The 16502-nt window shown below is 35.7% G+C and overlaps 1 protein-coding gene across 1 annotated transcript in view; it reads left to right on the forward strand.

Moving 5' to 3' along the window:
* LOC102807918 (DNA repair protein Ku80-like) overlaps positions 1-16502 on the forward strand; it is a 40234-nt gene that overhangs the window by 19994 nt on the left and 3738 nt on the right. The window contains exons 9-17 of the mRNA XM_085507637.1: positions 1871-2071; positions 3384-3474; positions 3794-3851; positions 5980-6052; positions 7428-7624; positions 7903-7999; positions 10325-10397; positions 11670-11782; positions 12013-12109. Coding sequence (XP_085363763.1) covers positions 1871-2071; positions 3384-3474; positions 3794-3851; positions 5980-6052; positions 7428-7624; positions 7903-7999; positions 10325-10397; positions 11670-11782; positions 12013-12109 — 1000 coding nt within the window. The remainder of the gene's footprint in view (positions 1-1870; positions 2072-3383; positions 3475-3793; positions 3852-5979; positions 6053-7427; positions 7625-7902; positions 8000-10324; positions 10398-11669; positions 11783-12012; positions 12110-16502) is intronic.

Here is a 16502-nt window from a genome sequence, read left to right on the forward strand (position 1 = left end):
ACACTGACTTATAACTGTGATAAGTTTGTTCAATACTTCAAAGTCAGTAACTGTTGGTGGAATGTTATTAAAAATGTAGTGACTGTTCAATAGATCTCTTCCATGAACTTTTACACGCCAGTTCAAGTCTTCTCCTACCATAACACACCTCACTATTTTTGACACATCGCCAATAAATTCCACTTGACTGAATCGAAATTCTGTTGCGGAACTCAGAAGTGACCAACCAGATGGTAACGTGATGTTATTGACATGCTGCTGCAAATAGCTGAAGCTAAGCAGAACTGGTTCTCTGTTGTCATCACTCTCCTGAAATGTAAAATATTAATAAGACTTGAATGAAAAAAAAAATTTTTCAAAAAAATAATTTGGTTTTCAATGATATGTTTATACAGTAGCCTCTGTTTGGAAATAATAAAATAAACCTAGTGGAATGTTATAGCAACTTGTAATGAGGCAGACAATCTCACCCAAAACATTTCAAAAAATTATAACTTAACATACCTGGATCTTATATTTTGTGACAGTAGGAATACCAGAAGACTGTTGTTGTTTTAATTTCTTTTTTTCTATCAAATCTCTGTAATACCGCTTTGGACGGTCCCATTTATTTTTACGAAACGGCATTTTATTCATACACCACCTATTGCCTACAGCAGATATGGGGTTACATTAGTAACAGTTCACAATCATGGACGAGTTTGGGTTCAGAGGTTTCACCGGCAAAATTGAGCACAAAAAACATAAAACTATTATAGATTAAATAATCACCATGGCGATGACACTTTCGATAGCGCATATAAGCAAAGAAAAACTCAATACAACATCAGATGATATGAATAAAAAGGTTCCAAAGTGAACTGGCTAGTTCCGAGACAGCAGTATGTATCCATGGGACGACGCCATTTTATCCACTAAAATGTCAGATTAAAATAATTTTATATGGTTTTAAAATTATGTTAAATGGTCGCAAAACCACAAACATAGCAATAAAAACATAAAAACCTCCATCTACGATTACATTTATAAGTTTAAACTAAAATTTCTGACAGTAGTGTTGAAAACAAACGTAGTCTAGGAAACGCATTGTAAATAAATAGGACGCCATTTTGTTTCTTTTGGTTAAAACAATACAGTTGAAACATTGATGGATTTATCTTTAACTGACAATTTTACACCCATATAAGCAGAATTGCCCTAGTCGTTGACCATTGTACTTTGATTATTTTAGAATGAATAAGCAAAGAGTGGCTAAAAGGACGATATAAAAGATTCCAAAAGTTACGATGCCCACCGTCATTAACATTGTGTCGAAAGGTGACGATCAAGTAAAACACAAGCTCAAAATGAACGTTGATTTTTTGGGTATGAGACAAGTATACATAATCGAAAATACTTACCTAAATTTAGAAAGACTAAAACAATCTTGTAAATAAAATTCGATGATCTTCTCCTGGTATATTATACGTAAGATATGAAAAAATCGAGAGATACTGAGAGTACGGTCTGACGTTTACGTAAGAACGCAACAGTACTATGACGTCATTGTCTCGCAGGAAGAGCGAAACACGCATCCCCCAGACGCAACCGTCGATTCACGCGTATAGAACAATAGCGTTTCCTAACCGGGTGTTGAGGGACTGTGCTCTGATGTATTAACATTTACCACAATCTGATCGTCCAATGTTTAGTGAAAACGATTGTAAAAACCGCAAGTCTTATTGCTTTGATACTATACATGTCAGATTTTTTCATTTTCTAATGTTATCTTCAGTTCTTTACCGGTAATTGAAATATTCTTTGCTAACAGCGGAGCTACTGGGTATCTTATCCGAGGGGCTGCTTTATATTGGATAATATATTTTTTTAGATCAAACGTCAAAATTACCTTGGTGATGGTGTGATGGCATTCGTAGGAGAGCCTGGTGACCCAGCTGCAGGTGTAGCCATGTCTGCAATTATACAAGCACTTTATGAAACTAACATGGTAGCAATTGTCAAGAAACTTAACTCTGCACGTGGTGTTCCAAGGATTGGTCTTTTAACTCCACATATCAAAGCAAAGTATGAGGTAAGATTATAATATTATTTTATAGTCTGCAGATGACCCAGCAGAGCTGTTGGTATAGGGGTCTTTCCGGCGTCCCGTGTGAAGTTTTCCTTTAAACGACTTCTTCTTCAAAAGTACTTGACCAATTACATTCACATTTGTACCAAAGGTACTTAGGGTGGTCCTCTGTCAGATTTGTTAAATTCGTGTCAAAATATGCAAATTTGGATTTTTAGTGAATATTTTTGTCATTTTTGGTAAAATAATTTTATTTTCGACAACTGGTCCAAAACCGTAAGTCCAAATGCTTTCATATTTCCAGCAATAATACGTGGGGTGGTCCTCTGTCAGATTTGTTAAATTGGTGTCAAAATGTGACTATTTGGAATTTTAGTGAACATTTTTGTCATTTTTGGTAAATTTTTGACAACTGAACTCAAGTGCAATGTTTTCTAAATGACTGACTATGAATATTACAACCACAATGCCACTTTACTGATTCTTGTTCCATGATAATGAAGACAGCGGAGCTATTTCGACTGTCAGGTCGCTTGTTTTTACAACTGTTAAGTCTATCCTATTGTCAAGAATTGTCTATTTCTTTACGCCTGCCTGTATTTGAGGAATGGTCTGAACTGAGAAATATTGTGATGCTGCTGATGATGATCAAGATTTGTTCATATATAGCCTAGCACTCTCTAAGATCTTCTACGCCTAGGCATTATGATTGCATTGCATTCCAATACACTGTGCTTTCATATACCAATGCAAAATAAATGGATACTCTAGTCAAAATTTTCCAAATTTATTTTGATAGTGTTTATAGGTAATTTGCATAATTTAAGGTTATTACTAGGATACCATAAAGTATGCACGAAGACAGTACAGCAGGAATATCGACCGGAGTTCGAAGCGACTGTGTACTCTCTGAGTGCATACTTTGAGGTATCCTCGTAATGACCTTATTATTATACATCTTTTCTATCCATACATCATGAGAATGCTGAATTCCAAAATGTTTAGAACAGAATCAGTGAACTTCTTTGTGTGGAATCCGGTCAATGCGCGTAATCATTCCATATTTAGAATTTTCATTTCCTAATATGATAGGATGAAAATACCCCGTAAAATACCTCAAAATTATGGCATATTGTAACTTATGGCGTTACAGTGACAGATGTATAATAATACATGATATGTCTGTAAATTTTCAGTGAATATTTTAATCACAACAGCCTTATTGCTTAATTATTTACTATTATAACATATCATTGCCCATATTTGGACATTGGATTACATCATTGGTGCATAATAATATTTGTTCTTATTACAGTGTTTATTTTATAATGAACTACCATATAATGAGGATGTCAGACAGTATACTTTCTCATCACTGACAGCAAGTAAAAGAAATCAACCCAGTGGTAAGTACCAGGAGCAATAAAATACTTTGTCCAAATTGGGTTTACATTTTGTCAGGACCTGTTGACATGGCTGTAGATATTGACCTATAACTGGGTCAATGTCAGGCACTGGGTCATTTGGGTTCAGCACTCGATGCTGTAAACACTAAAATGAAACAAATATGTTGATGGAGGCATGTTGCATTAATGTCATCACATTGAAGTCATATTTCAGGTCAATTCATTAATGTCATCACAATGGCCACTGATTACTACAACTCCTTATTGACTAATGAGATCAACTATTTAAATTTGGTGATAACAATTTTTCTCTTTTCAGAGGAACAATTACAGGCTGTTGACAATCTTATTACATCGATGGATTTAACCCAAGTTGAGTAAGTAAAGTCTAATGTTTTTTTACCATATATAATTTAAAAGTAGACAAATTATATATTTCCTTTATTTTTCTTTTTTCAGCTGGGGAAAATGCGATTGATTCGGCTTGTTTGCCATGTGTATTTCCCAGCTGAACGAAGAAAAGTATTAGAGAATAATTATATTATTATCACATGCATAAGCCAAGTTGTTAATTTTTTTCAATGAATTGCAAATTTTGTATTTTAATTTTCTTCGGGACTTTGTTTTGAAGAGAATACATGTATTCCACACTCTTGAAAAAATTTAATTTTATAGTCGAGTGACAAGGAATATTTATATCATGAACATAACCATGGGTACGGTTTATTCAGAAAACAAACTCACTCACCTTGGTTATTTTTCCATGATGGCATAAAAATTGAGAGATTGCTCACGGCTTGTGGTGTGTTCATTGGACTAAAACTCAATGAAAGTAGTTATGTCTTCACAGAACTAAAGACATAGACACAGGATTCAATGATCTAGAATGACCATAGTATAAAAGTCACATTGTCTGTTGAACAGGCAATAACTTGGCTTGCGCATGTGATAATATGAGGTTATTACGAAGATACCTCAAAGTATGCATGAAAAAAGTACAGCCAAAGTTTCGATGCGACGGCGTACAGTCTGAGTGCATACTTTGACGTATTCTCGTAATAACCTTATTATTATACATCTTTTCCTTCCGATGGTACAGAATCAGCGAACTTCTTTGTGTGGAGTTCGGTCAAACCTCTGTGGCAGCCATGTTTGTTTTTATTATTGCAGAACGCTTACGTGCGTAATCATTCCATATTTGGAATTCACATTTCTTTACATGGTAGGATGAAAATACCCCATAAAATACCGCAAAATTACGGCACGCTGTAACATATGGCGTTACTGATTGTCAATTTTTAGGTGAATATTTTAATCACAACTGCGCTATAAGCCTTATTGCTTAATGTCGCATACGACTTGTTTACCACTTCCGTGTGACTGAGAATGTTCTAGAACCGTACTGTGTCTGGGTAGAATTTTTAGAAGTTGGTTGAATAGGTAATAGGACACTGTAGAAAGCAATAGAAGGTAATGGAACATTCTAGAAATTTATAGTAAATTCCAGACTCATTATGTATGCTGATGTAATGGTCTATTTATAGACAGTGTGGGTATATATAGGGGAGTTGTTCAGCACTGAGTTCAGATCGGAGATCTCGTTGAATTGTATTGGAGTTTAAGTATCTAGTTATTGGAGGTTTGGAGTTTTACCGCGTTATTGTACTTGATGTTTGCAGAGTATAATAATATCAGTACCAGTTGAAACCTCATCTGTTGGCTCAGTGTTCATATTTTATCATCGCCGCCAGGGAAGTCTTTCTGTTACTGTTGCCATTTTGGTATTTGAACCATCACACCTGTACTATACCAATTACGGTAATATTACGCTGCGTGTGACACTTAATTATATACTATTATAACATATCATTGCCCATATTTGGACATTTAATTACATCATTGCTGTTCATTGTGTTGATCTGCAAACATTTTGACATTAAAATTTTCAGTGTTGTGGTGTTTGTGTCGTAAAATTAAAAACATTAATTAAAGCAAACCTAAACGAAGCAACTCCTATAAAGCATGAATCAACTTTAAACATTCATTTATGATCGACTCTGTGTGTTGTCATCATGTTCGTCATTGTGGAATGATTTGCATATTCGTGTTCAAGAACCACTGTGACAGCTTTCTATGCTCCTCATTGGCTGGCACACCAGTCGAGTTTTGGGCATAAAACAAAATAGGTGTAATCATGGATTTAAACACACAACACATGCTGATGGTATAATGCATTTCCTATATCATTATCTAACACTTGCATGAAATCAACTCCTCATCCAATATGGTCGAATCGAATCGAAACAAAACAAAACAAAACAACAAATGTATGAAAAAAAAATTATTCTTCAATCAATCAATCAATCAATCAATCAATCGATGGATGGATGGATGGATGGATGGATGGATGGATGGATGGATGGATGGATGGATGGATGGATGGATGGATGGATGGATGGATGGATGGAAAAAGCATGAAAATAATTTTGTATCTTTTTCACACAGAGATGAAGATGAAAAGACTGAAGTTTTGAAACCCAAGTTGACCTTTAACCCATACCTACAGAGGGTATATCAGGTAAGTATAGAGCGGTAGTAGTACCTGCACATGACAGTCTATTTATACCAGTCTCTCAGACATACTTAAAATGAACGTTGTAACTCGTGTGATATTAATTCCATTTGATTGCGACATGAATAAGTATGGCGCCACCGCTGTGATATAGCACTATTGTTTAGAGGATCTCCAGTCATGATCATTTGTGTGATATATAGGTCGATAATAAAAGAGGTCAACCATTTTTAGCTCCGCTGTCGACTTTGTCGAGCGGAGCTTATCATATGAGTGATCGTTCGTCGTCGTCCGTGTCAATGTTTTACTTTTTCGACTTCTTCTTGAAAACTACAAGCCTGAATGCTTTGATACTTGGTGTATATGTACCTTGGGTAGACGTCTCTCAGATTTGTTCATTTTGTAATATCTTCAATTCTCTAATTTTGGTGTATATTTTTGTCATTTTTGGTAAAAAGTGATATTTTCGACTTCTTGTTAAAACCACAAGTCCAATTGCTTTGATATTACATATATAGGTACTACATGTGGACCTCTTTCAGATTTGTTAATTTCGTGGTGATATCTTCAATTATCTAATTTTGATGATTATTTTTGTCATTTTTAGTGAAAAAGTGATATTTTTAAATTCTTGTTGAAAACAGCAAGTCAACATATTGTTCATTTTCTAATGATATCTTCTGTTCTTTAATTGAAATGTGCATTGCTAACATCGGAGCTATCTCAGCCGACAGGCTGCTTGTTTTTAAATTCTATTTTAGACATATGTAATACAATAATCATAATTAGATTATGATCTCAGGCACTTGGCATACATGCAGTCATCCATTGACCTGACATATGATCTCAATTTGATGACATAAAAGCATTGACCTGACATATGACCTCATTGTGATGACATTAATGCATTGACCTGACATATGACCTCAATGTGATGGTATTAATGAATTGACTGACATATGACCTCATTGTGATGACATTAATGCATTGACCTGACATATGACCTCATTGTGATGACAGTAATGAGTTGACCTGACATATGACCTCATTGTGATGACATTAATGCATTAGCCTGACATATGACCTCATTGTGATGACATTAATAAATTGATCTGACATATGACCTAAATGTGATGACATTAATGAATTGACCTGACATATGACCTCATTGTGATGACATTAATGCATTGACCTGACATATGACTTCATTGTGATGACATTAATGCATTGACCTGACATATGACCTCATTGTGATGACATTAATGAATTGATCTGACATATGACCTCATTGTGATCACATTAATAAATTGACCTGACATATGACTTCAATGTGATGACATTAATGCAACATGCCTCCATCAACATATTTGTTTCATTTTAGTGTTTACAGCATCGAGTGCTGAACCCAAATGACCCAGTGCCTGACATTGACCCTGTTATAGGTCAATATCTACAGCCATGTCAAGAGGTCCTGACAAAATGTAAACCCAATTTGGACAAAATGACAAAGGTTTTCAAGTTAGATCGAATTACAAAGAAGAAAGTAGATGCCACTGGTGAGAACCTTTGGAAGCAGAGGTGAATATATTGTGCCTGGTTTTACTGTGTTATTATTCTCACTGTATAATGTATTTTTTTGTATGGTTCTCTGATGGGCTGAAGTCTGAAGTGGAGTCCTATGTCTGTCTTTATCCTCACAATACAATGTAATTGTTTGTGTGGTTCTCTGATCGGCTGAAGTCTGAAGTGAAGTCGTATGTCTGTCTTTATTCTCACAATACAATGTAATTGTTTGTGTGGTTCTCTGATTGGCTGAAGTCCGGACTTATAGACGGTCGTATATTTGTTATTTGCAGTGACGTCAATGAATCTGGTCCAGCTGCAAAGAAACCCAAGATTGATGAAGATGGTGATTTTACTATGGAGGGAATGGCAAAGGGCAAAATTACAGAGGTATGTTGTTGCTTTTGTTGCAAGTAGGTTCATCACCTTGCATAAATTAGATAGCGTACTATGAATTTTAGGTAAATAACAAACTGATATACCCGTAAAAACCCTCAAATAAGAGCCATTTTGTAACACTTTCATTTCTGGGTGGTGCTTATTTGAGGTAACATGTTGACAACTTTGTAGCCAGTGGCTCTTAAACCAGGGTCATCAAACTTTTTCTTTGTGAAATAGGGAAGGGAATAGGCAAACACACACACAACCAAAACAGACAAGTAATTATTAATGATGTATCATTGCAATTAATTTATTCTGTAAAAATACTGTTATGGGAATAGCAAATGTCAAATAAATACGACGATTCGACGTTTCATCAACAATGTGTAGCGATGCCTGAAGTCGCGTTTCACTGACAATGCGTAGCGATGCCTGAAGTCGGATTTGGTAGCACTCTCAGTGTCTGACCCAATACTCGAATCACTTGTACTTCCGTTGTACAATTGTTTACCAAGTTTGGTAACGCAAACTTTTTTCTTGAAAACTGGGAATAACTTGCGTGGCTGTGGCTGGCGTGGTGGTTTATTTGGTGACGATATAAAATAGTTTCGGATAGAATTGATCTGACCAGCAGCGACAGGAGAAGACATACTTGCGAAGCAAGCATGGAACGAATGAAAAAAATGATGCCCAATCACTTGTATTTATGGCAAAAACAATAAATAAAAACACGTTTTTCTATAGATTTTTACAGCTTGGGTACTTGGGCATTGTTTTAATTGCGCTAGACGTCTGACAGTACAGCTTTGGTTAATATTTCCTGTTTCATAATCAAGCCAGCTTATAATGATATGTTAATGATATTCACGTACTTCACAGCCACGCAAACAGGGTCAAACTATAGCCCCCACCCCTATATAACCAAATACGAAACGATACCGAGAAAGTAACAAATACATGTATTAAAAATAATTTCCAGTGACCAATCGGAGAGACGAAATCATTCACAAAATCCCAGGTCTGTTACAAGGCATTTTCTGATTGGTACAAGTTCAGATTATTTTCAATTCTCACAAATAGCTAATTTAAATATTTGGGTCAGGCGGGTCACGTAGACTTCACTTTGCTGTAAGACAAGTTGATCGCGCAGATTTTCGGCAAGAGAGTCCTCTCCAAACTAATGCCAGTTATTTTGTTACTTCCCTGAACATTGTCTCGAATCACTCCAAAACGAACGTCTCAAATGAAATGTAAAAAATAACCCAAAATCACGATCAGCGAGAGTGGGCTGCGTAATCATTACATTCTCACAGTCGGAGCTATGTCACGATCCCTCAAACGTTGCCAGGACCGGATTAACACCTCTGTTTTTCCCCACGCTAACCAAATTTCCCCCACGCTAAGGAAAAAATCTTTTGTTTTCTGTTGACTTCCTGTTCCGGTCCGTCTGTGAGAATGTATTTTCGATACCTCCGATTTTCCGATAAAGGCGTTCTAAAATTGTGACGTTCTTTACTTGGTTATAAAGACAACATTGACAATGAATATCTCAACGTGTCCTTCGGTGTTTCGGCAAAAAACATACTAGTAGTTACTACTGAACAGTTTGTGAATTGGTCGATTGTGTGTCAGAAATATAAAATGAACAAGTTGACAGTCACATTCACGCTCTCTGCATTTCTTTCGTCTATCATTCTTCCGTTCTCAATTACACAGGACATCAGGCAAGTTATGGGGATAATCTTTATTTGTCTCACACCTTCTGTGGGGCAATAAACAATGCAGGTGGAAGTGAGGCACGACAAGCTCGGTGTCTGCCTGATTGTAAACAACCGGGCGGCTGGCGCTTATTTCTGGTTTCTTATTGACAAAACCACTCAACTCTTGGTGGCTCTTAATGGAGGGTCAAATGTAACAAATTTTCACTGAGTGGCTCTTAATTGAGGGATGGCGCTTATTTGCGGGTTTTTACGGTAAGACTAACGACTGATATACCACCAATGGACCAATTTCGATTACTATGAGACTCTGCATTATGCGTGAAATCAAACGTAAAACAAGACAAACAAAGGTCCAGTGGTCACATGGGGTCTAAATGTCCAAAAGTATTTTTTTTTGTATTTCCACGCTTATTAATCAGCCGTACACATTTGATGCTGGTCAATTTTGATGAAGTAGGGGTATCTCAACGCAATAAACATCCACATCAGTCAGTGACAACAATTTGTTCACTTCACATAGCTGAATTTATCAATGCATATTGCTCTTGATCCATATTCACAAGAATTCATGGTTGTCATGGGCAACCCCATGCATTGTTTTTATTTTTACTAGGTTGGTACTGTGGATCCTGTCAAAGATTTCCTGACAATAATCAGACAAAAAGATGAAGATAGATTTGCAGAAGGTAGATTGATTTATTCTGTGCAATCCTTTGTGGAGCAGAGGCTCATTAATCAATCATATTATATTATGTAGTCATGTTTTCATGTTACATGGCCATTAAAGAGACAATAGCTGTATTTTTGGTTGATTATACAATTCGTGATTCATATTTTTTTCTTTGTCTTTGTCTTTGTGTACCTTGCTGAATATCCATTGTGAAGCACTGTGTAAACAGGGATAAAAATATATTTTAGGGCCGACCGTAAATTCGCTTACTGTAAAAGGATTAATTATTCGCTTTTAATTTTGCTTATTTCGCTGAATGGAAAATGCGCTTAAAACCCAGTAAATATGTAAAATTGAGCATAGAACACATTATCTAAATGATAAAACCGTGAATTTAATACCCACTGAATATGCCTGAAATTGTAAATCAGCGAAATTTGAACCCAGTGAACATTAGTCATTTTACAGTAGTTCTTTGCAGTTTCTAACACATCATTGCTTTTCTGTGTGTGCACAAATCAATATGGAAGCCTGGTAGAACTGGGTTGACATACTCAGCACAAAAACAGTATTGAACCTTAAATATAACATATCAATTCAATTCAGTATTGATTAGTATTTGCTTAGCCAACATGTGTATTTGTTTTCAATTGGCTCATAAATAATTCATACTTATGTCATACACCATGTCTAAAGTCATCTTTGTTGACAGACACATTACAGAAGTTCAGTGACAACCATGTTTTTTTAATCCAGGTCATGTGATTACCATATTTTTTTAAATTAAAATGGCGCAGAGCGATAATGGTCTTTGACAGCAGATTTTTTTGGCTATTACTCTGTTTTGGGATTACATTTTGGTATGCAATGCTTTATAAAAATATATTTCCGATTATATTTAACAGGTTTCATTCACTATTCAACACAATTTTAAGACAGCTGTTGCCTCTTTTACTCAACTCATTCCTCATTTTCTGATTCAAAGTGACTGCCATGTATTCTTCATTTTCTGATTCAAAATGGCTGCCATGTACTCTTCATTTGCCGATTCAAAGTGGCTGCCATGTATTCTTCATTTGCCGATTCAAAATGGCTGCCATGTATTCTTCATTTTTTATACATGTAGTTTCCTACGAGCATCCATGAAATTCTATGATGCTATTAGCGAAGTATGTAAGTTTGCTTTGCATGATTCAATGGTCTAAAATTCATATTTATTAAATTCATAAATTATTAACTAGCCATTGTGTGTATATAATGACATAATATTTGTGTTAATTGATTTCAGCTGCAAAACAAATGCAGCAACGCGTGACTCAGCTGGTGATGGATTCATTTGGTACACAGTTTTACGACAAGGCAATGGATTGCTTAAAGACATTGAGGAAAGAATCAGCTAAGGTATGTAGAAGTTATTACCTGAAAAGCATACTATCCTTAGTTTCTAATATCAATGTTTTGTTGCTGTGCACACTAGTTATATACTTGCTTTGCTCAATAAAATACAGCTACAGGTCATGCTGCATCACATGTAAAAAATAACTTTGGAATCCATAATTTACAAATATTAAAGTTAGGTCAGTGGTGATGGTGGTGTTCTTATTTTGCACTGCCTTTATTTTTTCTTGTAGCTTGATGAACCCGAGATATTTAATAGGTTTTTGAAAAGATTGAAAGAGACTCTGGTTGAAAAGATGAGGACTAACTTTTGGGATAGAATAGTCACAGGTATCTGTAATATTCCTACTTTTTGACGTTGCAATCTGAGATCATTTATTGGGATCTTGAGACTATTGTGTGAGATATGTTATGGTTAATTTGCACGCATTGCATAAAATATAGAATAAATGCTCATATTTCAATGATTTTCGAAATGATTAAAAGGTGATGATCGTTTGGGTTTCACTTTTAATTGTTCAAATTTTATGTGCTGACTCTTTTGAATTGACTCCCCTCTGATCTGATCTGAATTCAAATTTCATGTGCTGACTCTTTTGAGTTGACTCTCTGATCTGAATTCAAATTTCATGTGCTGACTCTTTTGAATTGACTCTCCTCTGATCTGAATTCAAATTTTATGTCCTGACTCTTGAATTGACTTTCCTCTGATTTGAATTCAAATTTCATGTGCTGACTCTTTTGAATTGACTCTCCTCTGATCTGATCTGAATTCAAATTTTATGTGCTGACTCTTTTGAATTGACTCCCCTCTGATCTGAATTCAAATTTATGTCCTAACTCTTGAATTGACTCTCCTCTGATTTGAATTCAAATTCCATGTGCTAACTCTTTTTAATTGACTCTCCTCTGATCTGAATTCAAATTTCATGTGCTGGCTCTTTTGAATTGACTCTCCTCTGATCTGAATTCAAATTTTATGTGCTGACTCTTTTGAATTGACTCTCCTTTGATCTGAACTACTGTAACTCAACTAATGTGTAGCCAGGCAAATCCTTGAATTTCAAGCACAAATCTGTTGAACCTGTTTTTGCTGCCATTTTGGGCTGCAATATTTAAGGTAGAGATGCAGTTTATTTGGCTTGCTTTTTAATTGAGTAATTAGACGATGAAGATGGTATTATATATCCAACATGTTATATATTTTCTGAAAGCTTATTATACAAACTTTGTAAAACTTGTCTTTATTTTAAATATCCAGAATGCGTTTTTGATTTTGGGTCAAAAATATGCTTTTTTGGACAAAAGTGGTTTAAAAAAAATTAGCTTAAAAACTTCAAGTCCGTTTGTGGGTAAAATTACATCACTGGATACCTTGGTATACTACTAATTCAAATGCGTCTACTCATCTCTCTAACGGCTTTCAAAGTCGCACAGCATGACCTCAAAGTTCACTCTTTTCTATTTTTGCATAATTTATATATCCATGTTAATTGCGGACTTGTGATTTTTGTTCCACTCGCCGTAATAAACTGTCCGGACGCATTTTGAAGGGGGAACACCTTGTCAATAATGTGTGAAAATTTCGAGGCAAATGGTCAAAGCGTCTATCAGCTATTTTAATTTAAAACCCAAGAATTCACCAAAAATAGAAGACGAGAAAAAGGCTAATTTGCATATTTGCGCGTTAAACCGGGAATTACTGCTTTGTCATACTTTGTCATACTTTCTAGACTATTGAAATTGAAAGTTAACGTATAGACATAGACATTTTATGTAAAATCGTTGGACCAGAACAACTGCTCTTGAATATATAAATCAGAAACACGTCATTCATACCAGTGTTTTGATGGGGTCGGTAAAAACACGTGGCAATGCCCAGTAAATATGACGTCATCTCATGAATTATTAAACAGGGGGCGGTCCTATGAAGGTGACCTTTTAACACGATCAAAACATCATGGCTTCTCTTCGGTGTATTTTCAATAACAAATTTACGAGTATTTCAGAGCCTATGGTTTACCGTGAAGAGTACAAAGTGGGATATTAAATTATTTATCCTTGATGATTTTTATGTAGTATTGAGAACCAACTCCAGGAAGCGAACGCACAATAATGAATAATCGCGTAATCCTAAAATCAAAACGCGAGGCACAGAAGTTTTGTTCATCGTTTCCAATCCTATTTTTCCCACTGCAACATATTTGTTAAAAGAAATATTTGAATTCTGTTCGTTTTTTAAGGAGGCATTTTTTTTATTTTTTCCGATTTTGGCAACGCCTTATTCAGGGATTTTCTAAGATAGTCGCAGACAATCAGCGCACGGCTGTACGTACAAAACATGCTGTTGTACTACCGGCGACGGTCGCCTGCAAGAAGAGAGTTGCAGCTCCTAACGTAAAAGTTTTAACCGGTTTTAAATAATTAGTGTTGGAAATCTGACATGCTTTAAGAGTGCAAAATTAAGGTACATTTTCGAGCGGTCGAATTTTTCTGAATAGAAATCGGCAAATGAAAAAAAATAGGAGTGCTAAACAGTGTGCTTCGTTAGTTTAAAAAAAATGGAATGTCCGTCAAATTGACGTAAACTTCCCCATTTTTCACGGAAAAAGCAAAGGTCGTAGCCGAGTTGCAGGCTAAAAAACTCAAAAATCATAACAAAATCATCAATCAGTAAGTATTATGACAAGGAAAACAAAACATCAGACGCGGAGAAGCGGTCAGCGCGTCAAAAGAGTTGTTACCGTAATGTATCAAGTTACCTCTCTCTGTGATTTATTTTTCATTGAAATAATTTGGTTGTTTTCAATTAATTTTAGCGTACCTTTGCAATTTATTTTAGCATTGTCAGTTGTTTGCTTCATTGAATTAAACGGAGTTCGTCCGGTTGCAAACAAAGCTGTCTCGCACCACCTAGCAAAACTTGAAATGATCGAAGTACAGGTACCCATTGGACAAAAGATACACAAAAGTTTGTATCTCCCCGACCCAGTGCAATATATCCGGTTAGAATCAAAGCTCACGTGTCCCTTATTTGAGGGACCAGATTCTGCCTTAAAATGGGACTTTTAAGGTGTATTTTGGCGTCATTTTCGGACATTTCAATCATTCCTGATGCCTAAAATAGAGTCTAAGTTTTACCGTAGTCATTGACGCCTATTCAAGAGTATGATGTTTATTGTGACTAGCGTGAATGGGTAAGTTTCGTTTCGACAATGAGCTGTTATCACTGTAAACAATGTTAAATTATTCTTCACATGCTCAGCTTATTTTTTGAGAACAATTATTTAAAAATAAAATCTCTCAGTCAATCAGAAACTCGGATTCATGCCTTCAGGGAAAGTCATTTTTGGACGCTCACATCGATTTTGTTTTTCGTTCGGTGGGCTGATGCCTTCAGTGTAGCTTTTGCCTCTTCCGACATAGAAATCATCTGAATCTTCTTTCTACCTCTCTTTCTTTTCACACCACGCATAATGTAATGATAAAAATTAGGAAAAAACGCTGAGAAAATATAATGTTTGTTTTGCTAGCGAGCGAGAACTGATTTGAGAATAATTGCACATGCGCGTGAATTGAATGAACTATGACCCGTACAATCTCGATTTGCATATTGTCAATCAAAGGTCCGGTTATTTGGTTACTCATGCAAATTAGGCAATTGGACATAAACATTGCCACGTGTGAGTGTTTTTTATTTTTAACCAGAAAATAAACAGCAATTTTAACGGTGTTCCAATAAGAATGCATTGGTCAAATTTTCACAGAATGTTCTTTAGATAAAAATCTATATAAAAAACGAAAAAAACTATTTTTGATTGAAATTCCCAAATAAACTGCATCTCTACCTTAAATTATTACTACAGTCAAACCTGTGTTAACGACCACCTGTGCAGAGCGGCCACCTGCTCATAGCGACCACCTTAGTACAGTCCCTTCGCAATTTACACGTTAAAGACACTGGATATAGCGACCACCTGTCCAACGCGACCAGCGACCACCCTATTGTAGACCTATTCACACTTTAACCTTTGTATAACGACCACCAACATTTCCATCAGACAGTCTCGGCAAAAAGACAATAGCTACTTGCGAATCGCTAACAGGAAAGTGACCATATGTTACGTTCAGATTACCGAGTACGCAATCTTTAGGGCTAATAGACAGGGGTGACCATCGCAACTTGGTTTGTGAAGTTGCGAAAAAGTAAAAAAAAAAGTTGAATATCATCTGAATGTAACGTCTGGAGACTGGAAAGATTTTAACAACAAATTAAAACAGTTTCATTCAAAGTTTGAAATGAAAAACTAGCTTGTTTCCGATCGGTACTATACTATCGATTTCCAGCCGGCCAACGACACTTCTGTGGACTGTCTCGCACATGAAGAGCAAATTCCTCCCGCCTCGAAAACAAAGAAAAATGAACCAGTTTTATTAAATGAGAGATGTTTTATTTACCTTGTCGACATGAAATATCCAAACAAAATAATAAAACATTCGTTTATTTCGTTTTCCTCGCGGGATTGCAAAATCTGACCTATTTTGGCCGCCATACTGTCTGTTGTTGATCGTTATAAATTATGCTAATGAAGCTAGCGCATGGGCAAAACGTATTGTTACTGAGGGGTCATCTCAGGGTTATTCTCAACGAAAGATGTTTTCTATTTTGATCCTCTTTTTTTTTATAAAAGGTAATATCAATAATTCGCAATCGAGAAAATTC

This window comes from Saccoglossus kowalevskii, chromosome 14 (genome assembly GCF_978046115.1).
Source record: "Saccoglossus kowalevskii chromosome 14, keSacKowa6.1, whole genome shotgun sequence".
Taxonomy (NCBI): Eukaryota; Metazoa; Hemichordata; class Enteropneusta; family Harrimaniidae; genus Saccoglossus; species Saccoglossus kowalevskii.